This window comes from Euleptes europaea, chromosome 16 (assembly GCF_029931775.1).
Source record: "Euleptes europaea isolate rEulEur1 chromosome 16, rEulEur1.hap1, whole genome shotgun sequence".
NCBI classification, from domain to species: domain Eukaryota; kingdom Metazoa; phylum Chordata; class Lepidosauria; order Squamata; family Sphaerodactylidae; genus Euleptes; species Euleptes europaea.
In genome coordinates, this window is record NC_079327.1 from 47,169,375 (window position 1) to 47,180,972 (window position 11,598).

Here is an 11,598-nt window from a genome sequence, read left to right on the forward strand (position 1 = left end):
TTTAAAAAGGAGGCTTTTAAAAAAAGGTCTTGCAGTGTAATTAGGTAAAGGTAGTCCCCTGTGCAAGCACCGGGTCATTCCTAACCCTTGGGGTGACGTCAAATCCCGATGTTTACTAGACAGACTTTGTCTACAGGGTGGTTTGCCAGTGCCTTCCCCAGTCATCTTCCCTTTACCCCCACCCAGCTGGGTACTCATTTTACAGACCTCGAAAGGATGGAAGGCTGAGTCAGCCTTGAGCCGCAATAAATTAACTCGAATAGTTGTGCTTTCACACATGCTGAACAATGCACATTCAATCCACTTTCAATGCACGTTGAAGCTGGATTTTACTGTATGAAATGGCAGAATCCACTTGCAAAGGATTGTTAAAGTGCATTGAAAGTGCTGTGGGGTGGTGAGGGCTGGAAAGAGGCCCTAAATGGATGTATACGAGGATGGCCAAACTAACCGAAGTCCTACATGGAAAAGATATGGAAGAATATAAAAAAAACTTGGGCAAAGGCCGCCACATATTGGGATAAACGGGCAAATATGGATTTTACTACTTTACTTAGTGAGTTATAGAAACTAGTTGTAATGTTTTTATATTTTATTGTTAATAGATATTTTTAAAACCGCTAAGACGCTTCTTCGGAATATTGTCGAAGGCTTTCACGGTCAGAGTTCATCAGTTTTTGTAGGTTATCCGGGCTGTATAACCGTGGTCTTGGTATTTTCTTTCCTGACGTTTTGCCAGCAGCTGTGGCAGGCATCTTCAGAGGAGTCACACTGATCCTTCGGTGTTCCTCCTCTAAAGATGCCGGCCACAGCTGATGGCGAAACGTCAGGAAAGAAAATACCAAGACAGTGTCCTTCAGTGTTAGTCCTCTGAAGACGCCGTCCACAGCTGCTGGCGAAACGTCAGGAAGGAAAATACCAAGACCACGGTCACACAGCCCTGATAACCTACAAGAACCTGTCGCTCATTATGGAAGTTTAAGAGCTCTGAAGTGTTACTCCTCTGAAGATGCCTGCCACTGTCCTTCAGTGTTCCTCCTCTGAAGATGCCTGCCACAGCTGCTGGCGAAACGTCAGGAAAGAAAATACCAAGACCACGGTTACACAGCCCGGATAACCTACGAGAACCAACTTCTTCGGAAGTCGGGTGACGGGTCACTTTTTCAAGGTGGGCGGAGGGCCGAAGGGGGACCTGTTCGATTCTCGCAATTTTGTAATCGTAAACGTCTGAAGTATAGAGAGATACTCTTTTGTATTTTTTTTTACTGCTATTTCTTTTTTATCGTATTTGTTCGTTTTTGGCGTGATGTTCTAAAAATGAATAATAATTAAAAAAAGAGACCCACCAAGACAAGGAGGGGAGAAAGAAAGAGGGAAAGAAAGAGGAACTCCCCCTCCCCCCCCTTCCGCTGGGACGTTTTAAAAAGAGGAAGAGACACGGGGGGGGGCGCCCCTCCCCCCTCTTTCCAAGTACCACATAACAAGATTGCCTCAAAGACACAGCTCCGAAACAACGATATAACCACAACAATTCCAGCCAAATTTAAATTCCCCTCCTCTTTACCAATTCGCGTTTCGTATACATACTTTCCAGCCCCATCCCCGCCCGGGGGGGGTGAGGGGAGAAAGGGAGCGAAGAGATTCCCCCCCCCTCAGCAAGGCCAGGGGGCGAAGGGAGGGGGGAGGGGGGCGACGGAGGGGGCTGAGCTCCCCCCCCAGCCCCCCCGGCCCTGGTGTGGGGGTCGCCCACCGTACCTCGGCGCTGTTGGCGCTGCTCTCCGCCGCGCTCCCCACAGCCATCTTCTGCCAGGGGTCGGCCAGCTGCGCCAACGGCATCTTCCCTCACGGCCACGTCGGGCCCCGCCAGCCCGCCACCGACGACAGCGAAGGGTCGGGGCGCTTCCGCCGCCACCTCAACCCACCCCCCTCCCCGAAAGGGGAGGAGAACCCCGGGAGGCTTCCGCCCAGAAAACGCGGGACGAAGACGAAAACCGGAAGGTGGGGGTCCGTCCCCCCCCCCGCACGAGCCCCGCCTCAGCCCCCGACTCGTCCCGCCAGGGCAGCCGCGGCTCGCTCCGCTCCCAACATGGCGGCGCCCCGGCCCCACCTGCCTGTCAAAACCCGAGCGGGCTGCGTCATCGCAGAGGGGCGGGACGAGCCCGCCCAATCAGCGGGGAGCTCAGGTAGGCGAGGGGCGGGGTCACGGGTGCGGACGGTGCCCGGGGGGAAGGGGGGGGCGGAGTGGCCGGGATGCTCCGGCCACGTGGGTGTGACGTCACGGCCTCCTGAATGCGGAAGTGGAGTCTGGCGGCGCACGTGCAGGCGAGGGTCTGCCCGCCTCTCGCGCCTTGGAGCCGCAGGGTCGTTCAATACGAGCGTCTTTCCCTCCTCTTCTCTCTCTCTCTCTCTCCCCCCCCCAATTAAGTTCTCGGGAATAATTGTGGTTTTCTTAGTTACTTAGCGAGGGCCACAAACACAGATAGCTTTAAAAGGGAGTTGCGTTTATGGAAGGTAGATCCATCAGTAGGTACTAAACCAGTGGTTCCCAACCTTTTTTTGACCAGGGACCACTAGGACTTTTTTGTTCGGTGCAGGGACCCCAAGGTTCAAAATAAAAATTCTGAGAATTTGAAAATAAACTTTAATCATAACTGTTAGTTAAACATTAAACGTAGAATAATATTTGAATATATATATATTTATAATGGAGAACTTTTAATTGAAAATATTAATTTATTATGGGTTTATAACTTTGTTTCGTGGACCTCAATTTAGTTCTCGCGGACTCCTGGGGTTCCACGGACCCCCAGTTGGGAACCAGTGTACTAAAGGAAAGCCCCTTATTCACAGGAAGTAAATTTCCAAATACCAGTGCCTGGAGGTGACATCAAGGGAGGGCCTTGGCCACCAGGGTCAATGGCTGGCTACTGTGCGAAACTGGGTGAGAGACGAGATAGATCACCCATCTTGCTCTGGCCAATGAATCTTGCATCTTTAAAAGAATCAAGCAACATCTCCTTGATGTAGAATTGCAGAATTGTAATCCAGCTCTTCCCCCCATCTGTTCTCCGGCGGCCCTAGGCCTTAATAATGGATCGGGTAAAATGGCTAGGTATCTAGATAACCTAGAGATACCTTCTCATCGCCGCGCTTTTCTATTAGCTAGGGTTAACGCATTCCCATCTAGGATGCTCTTAGGCCGATACCTTAAGATCCCTAGACACGAACGCCTATGCACGTGCGGTTTAAATTTGTTGGATACAATTGACCACATCCTTTTAGATTGCCCCTTCTATGTGACTTTGCGGGATAAACTGCTATTTACTTTGCTCCAGTACAAGAGTTACAGGAGTAATGAAGTGAAATGCAAATTTTTTTTGAGTGACCATGATCCTAAAATTACGGCTACCGTGGCTGAATTTCTTTCAGGAGTTCTTAAAGAACAAGAAAAGTTTTATTAACCTGACTTGTAACTTATATGTATTGCCCTTTGGAGGTATATTGTTGTTGTTTTTTATCTCTGTCTTTTGGTATGCCAATAAAGGTTAATGAAATGAAAAATGAGATAGATCACCCATCTGACCCAGCAGGCCACTTCTTGATTTGAGTTACAACTTCACACGCTTTACAATCAGGAATCGTGATTCCTGATTGTAAAGTGTGTGAAGTTGTAACTCAAATCAAGAAGTGGCCTGCTGGGTCAGAAGGGTGATCTATCTCGTCCCTCACCCCGTTTCAAACAGTGGCCAGCCATTTGCCCTGGTGGCCAAGGCCCACCCTTGATGTCTCCTCCAGGCACTGGTATTTGGAAATTTACTTCCTGTGAATAAGGAGCTTTCCTTTAGTACCTATTGATGGATCTATCTTCCATAAATGCAACTCCTTTTTAAAGCTATCTGTGTGGCCCTCACCACATCCTCTACCAGTGAATTCCTCTTCCCGTGAACTCCACATTTAACAGCCCATTGAGTGAAGCAGTACTTCCTTTTGTCTGTTCTGTACCTATTGCCCATCACCTTCATTCATTGCCCTTCAATTCTAGTATTATGGGACAGGAAGAAAAAGTTCTCTCTATCCACTTTACCCCCATGTACTAATGTGTAACATATACTGACTGTGTTATTGATTCATATCTCCTTAGTTGATCAATAAAATGAACTGAGAAATGAATAAATAATACTTGTTTTAATATTAATCTGCGTTGTATTGTTGCTATATATTCTTAGAGTTCAAGAATACCACACACAGATGAAATATTATACTTTATGACAAGAAATGTTATTTATATACCCCTGTACTCTTCCTTTCTCCCCAATGGGAAGCTGAGGTGGCTTACATTATTCCCTTCTTTTTCTCTTCACAACAACCCTGTGGGGTAGCAGGAGTGAACTGGGAGGGGGAAAGGGCCCTCCCTGGCCCCCACCCTCCCAAAGAAAGGAAAGGCTGTCTGCCTGTCCCACCCCCTGCCCACCTGAAGGAGTGGGGGGAGTGGCAGCCTGGCCACCGGGTAGGCTGTGTGTGGGCCTCCCCCCTCCCCAACGGGCTGGGCCAACCCAGTGGTAGAAGGGTGGTGTATGGCCTCCATATTGTCTCATGAGGTTCGGGCAGTCCACACGCAGCCCTTCTGCTGCTGAGCTGGGCTAGCCCAGCCCAGGTGTGTATGTGTGGGGGGGAACCCATCAGCCTCCCAGGGCAATGGCCATAAAAGGCGTTCCAGTCCTGTGTGGTAGGTTGGGCTGAGAATGTATGGCTGATCCAGGGTAGTCCAGCAAGCTTCCATGGGAGAGTGAGGATTCAACCCTGAGTCTCCCAGATCTGAATCTGATGTTCTAACCACTACACCATACTTTATTTTTAAATACAATTATTTTAAATACAAGACAGTGGCACAACCCAGCTGAGATCATGCCAAATCGCACAGCGTGGGAGGGTGGACAACTGTGCTTTTGCTTCTGCTGCTGCTTCTCCTTTTTTGCTGTTTTCTCTGGCAATTTTGGAACGAGAGAAGGATTCAGCTGTTCTGCCAGGCCATGCTTCTGCTTTACAGGTCCTCTAGCACTGGTTTGTAAGGATTTGGCAGTGCCTAAGCACCAAGGCATTGATACATGAGTCTGCTGCTATCATGGCTCTGACAGTTGGCAAAACCACATTTGGATCCTAGGTTATATTTGGAAGCACAAAGCAGCACTTTTTCTTGAAGCCAGGTAGGTTCAAGTCTTAGTGCACGAAGAAAAATACTATGTAAGTAGCCATGAATTCCATGATGGAAGAAAGATGGAATATAAAAATAATAAATAATTGACTATCCAGGCTATTCTTTGAAAACGCCAAGAAGTTACATAATTCCATGAGATGGTTTTTAGGGCTTAGGTTCATTATACTTTTCCTGCGTGGGAATTTTCTGATATTGGGGAATGGGGGGAATCAATTGAAATAACATCTGAGAATGACTACACAAGTATCTAATTTACTTATCAAGGCACGGCTTTGGGTTACAGAAGCATATTGGCCCCAATGTGTTGTGGTAGAAAGGGAAAAAATGCTACATTTTATAAGCTTTCTCCTTTGCCAGTATTAAATGTGAACCCTGGTACTTCCCGTGTGCTACAACTAAGAATTTATGTATTGCTCTTCAGTAATAGTGTGTGATCTGGGAAGGTTTCGTCCAGTGTATTTGCACTAAATCCATTTACTTCATTGTCTTAACTTTATGAAATTGAAATAAATCAATTTACTTTAATTAAATACATTAATTTATTGAAAGAAATAGAATTTACTTCCAAATAAATGAGCAGAAGTGTTAAAGTGCATCCTCCAACCACTTAGAACATATTGCATTGGCTGGTACAATTATTTCTCTTCGGCTGACCTCAAAGTGACAAAGTTTTGTGAAGTGTGAGTGTACTGGTTTAAGGAATTTGGGGGGGGGATGTAAAAAGAACAGTCTTCCAACTGTTCATGCTGTTTTCCTCAGCATGTGATGATTTGTCTCTGAATGTTCTTGAAGATCTATTATGCTGATGATAAATAGGAAGACACTCACATGGGATCTCTGATTTGCTATCAGCCTGATCATTCCAGCACGTGAGTGGCTTCCTATGGTCTTGGCTTTCTGAAGTGTAAATGACATCCGCCAGGAATTTAGAGTTCATGCCACAGTGTTCTGATGTAATCTTGAGAATGTGGATGTGGGCGGGTTTGTTCCAGCACACAAGCAGGAGTTCTAACAGAGTACATTTGAATAAACAATGGTGTTGCACTACTATTTCTCATTTTGGGAAAACACAGAGTACTATATTGGAGGGAATCCAGGCTTGCAATCTTAAATTACTCAAACCTTCACAAGACATGGATTTTCTTATTTGTCTTCTTCCTACTGAGAGGAAAAATTACTATTTTTCCAACAAAAAACTTCTAGAAAACTACTTAAAGTATCTAATTTCTTTTGCCCTTTTCTTTCTCTATAGAGGAAAAGTGAAATCCTTATGGTATATCAAGGCACAGTTAAATGGTGAACGGGTTATAAAATGTGGAAATAGGGGAACAGCTTAAACTGGATGTTTCCCAAACCACATTCTTAGCCAATATGTTTATTAAAGATCTTGAATATTATTTACCTTGTTATCTTTGGAGCATTTCTTGCACTGTATTAATAAACCATACTGTGATGTGCACATGAAGTTCCCTCCTTGTGAATCTTTAAAAACAAGTCAGGGCTTTTAAATGTAAGACTTCAATTCAGTCTTCTGTAATAATTGATAGGGGTGGTTTGGTCCATGTAACCGAAGATTTCCTGACCAGTGGGCACCATGATTATATTTATTGTCTTGTAGTAATATTTTGTAAGCATTTGGAAGTCAGAAGTTGCATTGGCAGTAGGGTTGCCAACTCCGAGCTGGGAAATTCCTGAAGATTTGGGAGTGGAGCCTAAGGAAGGTGCAGTTTGGGGAGGGAACAGAGAACAACAGGAGTGTGCTGCCATGGAGTCCGTTTCTGAAGCTGCTGTTTTCTCCAGGGGAACTGATCTCTGTAGTCTGGAGATCAGCTGTAATCCCAGGAGAACTCCAGGCCCCACCTGATTGACAGAAAACATCACTTTATAGCCCTGAATCACCTCATTGTGTGTGTGTGTAAAGTGCCATCAAGTCGCGGCCGACTTATGGCGACCCCTTTTTTGGGGGGGGGTTTCATGGCAAGAGACTAACAGAGGTGGTTTGCCAGTGCCTTCCTCTGCACAGCAACCCCGGTATTCCTTGGTGGTCTCCCATCCAAATACTAACCAGGGCTGACCCTGCTTAGCTTCTGAGATCTGACGAGATCAGGCTAGCCTGGGCCATCCAGGTCAGGGCGAATCACCACCATTAGATGGTATTAATTATTGCATACCAAGTTCTCAGTACAGTATGTCACAGAAGAGGCCATTTAGTGCTAGGTGCCTAATGAGTTCCATCATCATTACTGGGATCATCATTCAGTCCACTTTAGTCTAGTTAGTACCATTCTAGATTGACCTTCAGCCATGACAAGTTGTAGATAAAGGATGTTGCTGTAAGTAGGATCCTACTATGTAATTTTTGCATTATTAACCAGTCATGTTAATACCTATGCTTTGCTGCAGCTCTGTTTCCAGATTTTTAGTTTGTTCCAAATTTTTACAATCTAAATGCTATTACATTATTGATTGTATTGACTTCCTCTGTGTAATCCGCCTTGAGTCTCAGTGAGAAAGGATGACTATAAATAAAGTAAAAATAAATAAATAAGAGTAGCATCCAGACTCCTACTTCCCAAGAGCTCTGACAGAGTGAGACAAGGAGAGAATAAGACTGGCAGAAATCTTTCTCGGCATAACATGAGTAATTGAGGTAAAGGTCAAAGCAGTGCCATTATCCTATCATTCCACTAAGCAAAGTCTGAAGTCTTCCTCCAACAGAAGAGCCATTTAAGTTGGAAGAGTACTCCTTAGTTGCTCTAGCCTGATGTACAATACTGCCCAGTGATTCAGAGATGATATCCAAGTTGGAATGACCGCAGAGTCTGTATTTTTGCCTGTATTGTTCCTCTTAGTCATTGGTCTTATTGATAGCAGTGTTCATGGCATTAACTTGCTTGTACTGGTAAAGTTTGCATATCTTAAGGCACAGCTTGACTCAAGATCCTACTTCAGTACTGAAATCTAAGGTAACACAATGACTTTCTTTGTGGGAGCTCAGCTTGAGCTGCTGAACAGGTTGAGCCCTTCTTTTGTTAAATCTCTTATGCTTATGCTTTGAGAATGAAGTGCCTTTACATCAGCATTTTATTTGATGCAATGAGGCACTATAAGATGTTTTCAGTGTGCCCCTAATAGGTAGAATATGAATGGGAGAAAAGTAGTCAGCCACAACATTTCATATGAATGCAATCCTCTAGGACTGTCCGTTATTTCCTGTAGAGTATACACTTGGTGCACACCAGAGTTTACTGCTGTGTAATATGGTCCTAATTGATGATATCTCATTTGTATTGCTAAGTTCTTCAGAACTGTATGCTTTAAGAAATATATTTCTTTTATGTATGAGAAACATTGACAAGCATGCCATATTGCAATATGACATTCCAGCATTGTGATTTGGCTCTCATTTGCTTGCCTGTGGCAGGTATCTCTAGGAGATGAGACATACCATCGTATTAGCAGCCCCATATCAGCAGCATGAACTGATCCACTTGGGCAGCATTCCAGAGAATGCACTCCACTGCAGCAGCTCACTGATATGGCAGCTCTTCGTCCCCCTTCTAACTTTCAAAAGCAACTGGCTTTCTAAGGCTCAAAGAGAGACAGACTTACATGAGGAGCTTTTACAGTGTTGCCCGGTTTAACAAGCCATGTCAGTGGTGCAAGTGGCTCTTGCATGTTCTTCCGTCTACTCATTGAACTGCCGTACACACGTCATGTTCCCAGTTTGAAACAGTCACTGATTTTTAGAAGGGAAAATGAATAAGATGTACATGTCACCTCAATCATATGGCTCTTTAAAAAAAAAAGACACTTTCCAGTTAGGACAGCATTATGGGATGCGAGAGTGGAGCTTGCCACATTTCGAGTGGCCGAACAGTAGCAACAGATGCCTCGTGGTGCAGAATAATAAGCTGCAGTACTGCAGTCCAAGCTCTGCTCACAACCTGAGTTCAATCCTGATGGAAGTCTGTTTCAGGTAGCCGGCTCAAGGTTGACTCAGCCTTCCATCCTTCTGAGGTCGGTAAAATGAGTACCCAGCTTGCTGGGGGTAAAGTGTAGATGACTAGGGATGGCAATGGCAAACCACCCCGTAAACATAGTCTGCCTAGTAAATGTCAGGATGTGACATCACCCAGTAGTAAAGTAGTAACCGTAGTTGTAATAGTAACAGCACCTGTGACTTGGTGAAAAATGGGAGGAAGGAAGAGTGGTGTGGCACATAACCTTGAGTAGTTATAGTTATTTACATGCTGAAACACATTGGAAGTAGTGTTCCAATTCCCACTTTGCTGTGCAGAAGTCACTTGACCTCAGAGGACACTAGATGGCAATTGCTTCTCTATAATTCACACTCCATCAGAGTTTGAAGCTTTAAGTAGCATGTTTTTGCTTGAATAATAGAGCAAGGCAATTCCAGTTTCTTTCTTTGTTTTAAACCCTCTTGGTCAAATTATCTCAATTAAATTAAATATTTGGTAGAACATTAACTATGATGAAAGCTATTATTCCTTAGTATATGGAAGAAGCCTCCCCCCCCCCATTTTCTTTCTTCACACAAGCTAATAAGAAGACGGGTCTGGAGAGCTGTACAGGCACTTGGCAATGGTATAAATTTGATTTATGCTCTATTAGTATGAAGCTTTGCCTTTCTGTTTAATCCACAGAGCACTTGGGATACTTCTGGTTTGTTTCAGATGGACTTTCTATAACTTGGAAAATTTACACAACTGATTTTGTTTAATGTAAGAAGAAACCATTCCATATTAATGTAACGTTGAGTGCTTGGTTGACATGCACTCAGGTTGTTATATACTGTTGTTATATACAGTTGTATATCTTTTATTTTTTTCAGCCCTTGCTCCAGCCTGGTGGAACTCCCTTCCAAGTGAGATCAGGGCTCTGCAGGATCTTAAACCTCAGGACCTGCAAGATGGAGCTGTTCCACTAGGCCTATGGTTGAGGACAGCTATGGGTGGGGTTGCCAGGTCCCTCTTCACTTCCGACAGGAGATATTTAGGGCAGAGCCTGAGGAGGGTGGGGTTTGGGGAGGGGAGGGACTTCAATGCCGTACAGTCCAATGGCCAAAGTGGCCATTTTCTCCAGGGGAACCGATCTCTATCGACTGGAAATCAGTTATAATAGCAGGAGAGCTCCAGCTAGTACCTGGAGGTTGGCAACCCTAGCTATGGGTTAATACCTAGCTGGCCTCCCTTCCCCCTCCGGGGCTTTGGTTGCCTGACTGCTGCAGCTACCTTATGATTTTAGCCATCTGTATTTGGTTTCCTCCGGTTTTATAAAAACATTTCTGAACTTGTATGTTTTATGGAGGTTGTTTTATTGTTTTAATGAATTTATATGTTTTTATATGTTGTTAGCTGCCCTGAGCCCGGTTTCTTGCATAGTATGTTGTAAAAATAAAGCCGTTAGGGATGAAGCAACAAAAAGAAGAAGAAAAAGAAAGAAAAAAGAAAAGAAGAGTTGGCTTTTATATGCCGACTTTCTCTACCACTTAAGGGAGACTCAAACCAACTTAAAATCACCTTCCCTTCTCCTCCCCACAACAGACACCCTATGAGGTAGGTGGGGCTGAGAGAGCTCTTAATAGAACTGTAACTTGCCCAAGGTAACCCAGCTGACTTCTTGTGTAGGAGTGGGGAAACAAATCCAATTCACCAGATTAACCTCCGCTGCTCATGTGGAGGAGTGGGGACTCAAACCCGGTTCTCCAGATCAGCGCCACTACTCCAAACCACCGCTCTTAACCACTACATCAACCCTGCTGGAACAGACCAAAGACCCATCTTAGCTAACATTATGTTTTCAATAGTCTGCTTGCCAGATATTTCTGTTAAGGGCGCAAACAGACAACAGCCCTTTTAGTGCTACCAATTAAGTGCATGTGCAATTAAAACATAGCTAAAATACAAAGTCATAAAAACAGCAATTAAAACATTAGTCAGGAAAGAGGAATCACTCAGGGAACACCAAACAAACAAACAAAAAAGTCTTCATCCACTAATGGAAGATGGCAACAGAAGGCGACAGTCACATCTCCCTGGGAAGAGACTTCCAGAGCTTTGGTGCCATGACTGAGAAGGCCCTCTCCCAGTTGCCACTCACCTAATCTCAGAAGGCAGGGCACCCAAAGCTGGGCGGGTTCATAAGAGAGTAGGCAGTCCTTCAGGTATATTGGTCCCAAATCATGTAGAGCTTTGAAGGTCAACACCAGCACTTTGAATTGTGCCCAGAAGTAAATTTGGAGCCAGTGTAGATGGGCCAAGACTACAGTGATATGGTACCCACTCCAGTCAACATCCTAGCTGCAGCATTCTGTACCAACTGAAGTTTCTGAACACTTCTCAAGGGCAGCCCCATATAGA

General features: G+C 44.8%; 1 protein-coding gene across 4 annotated transcripts in view; it reads right to left on the minus strand.

The window, feature by feature from the left end:
- Window positions 1-1,838, minus strand: part of RPS6KA3 (ribosomal protein S6 kinase A3) — a 65,712-nt gene extending 63,874 nt beyond the window's left edge. For all 4 annotated transcript variants that reach the window (XM_056861847.1, XM_056861846.1, XM_056861845.1 and 1 more), the window contains exon 1: window positions 1,756-1,838. In XM_056861847.1, coding sequence (XP_056717825.1) covers window positions 1,756-1,836 — 81 coding nt within the window. In that variant the 5' untranslated portion in view covers window positions 1,837-1,838. The remainder of the gene's footprint in view (window positions 1-1,755) is intronic.
- Window positions 1,839-11,598: the final 9,760 nt, after the last annotated feature.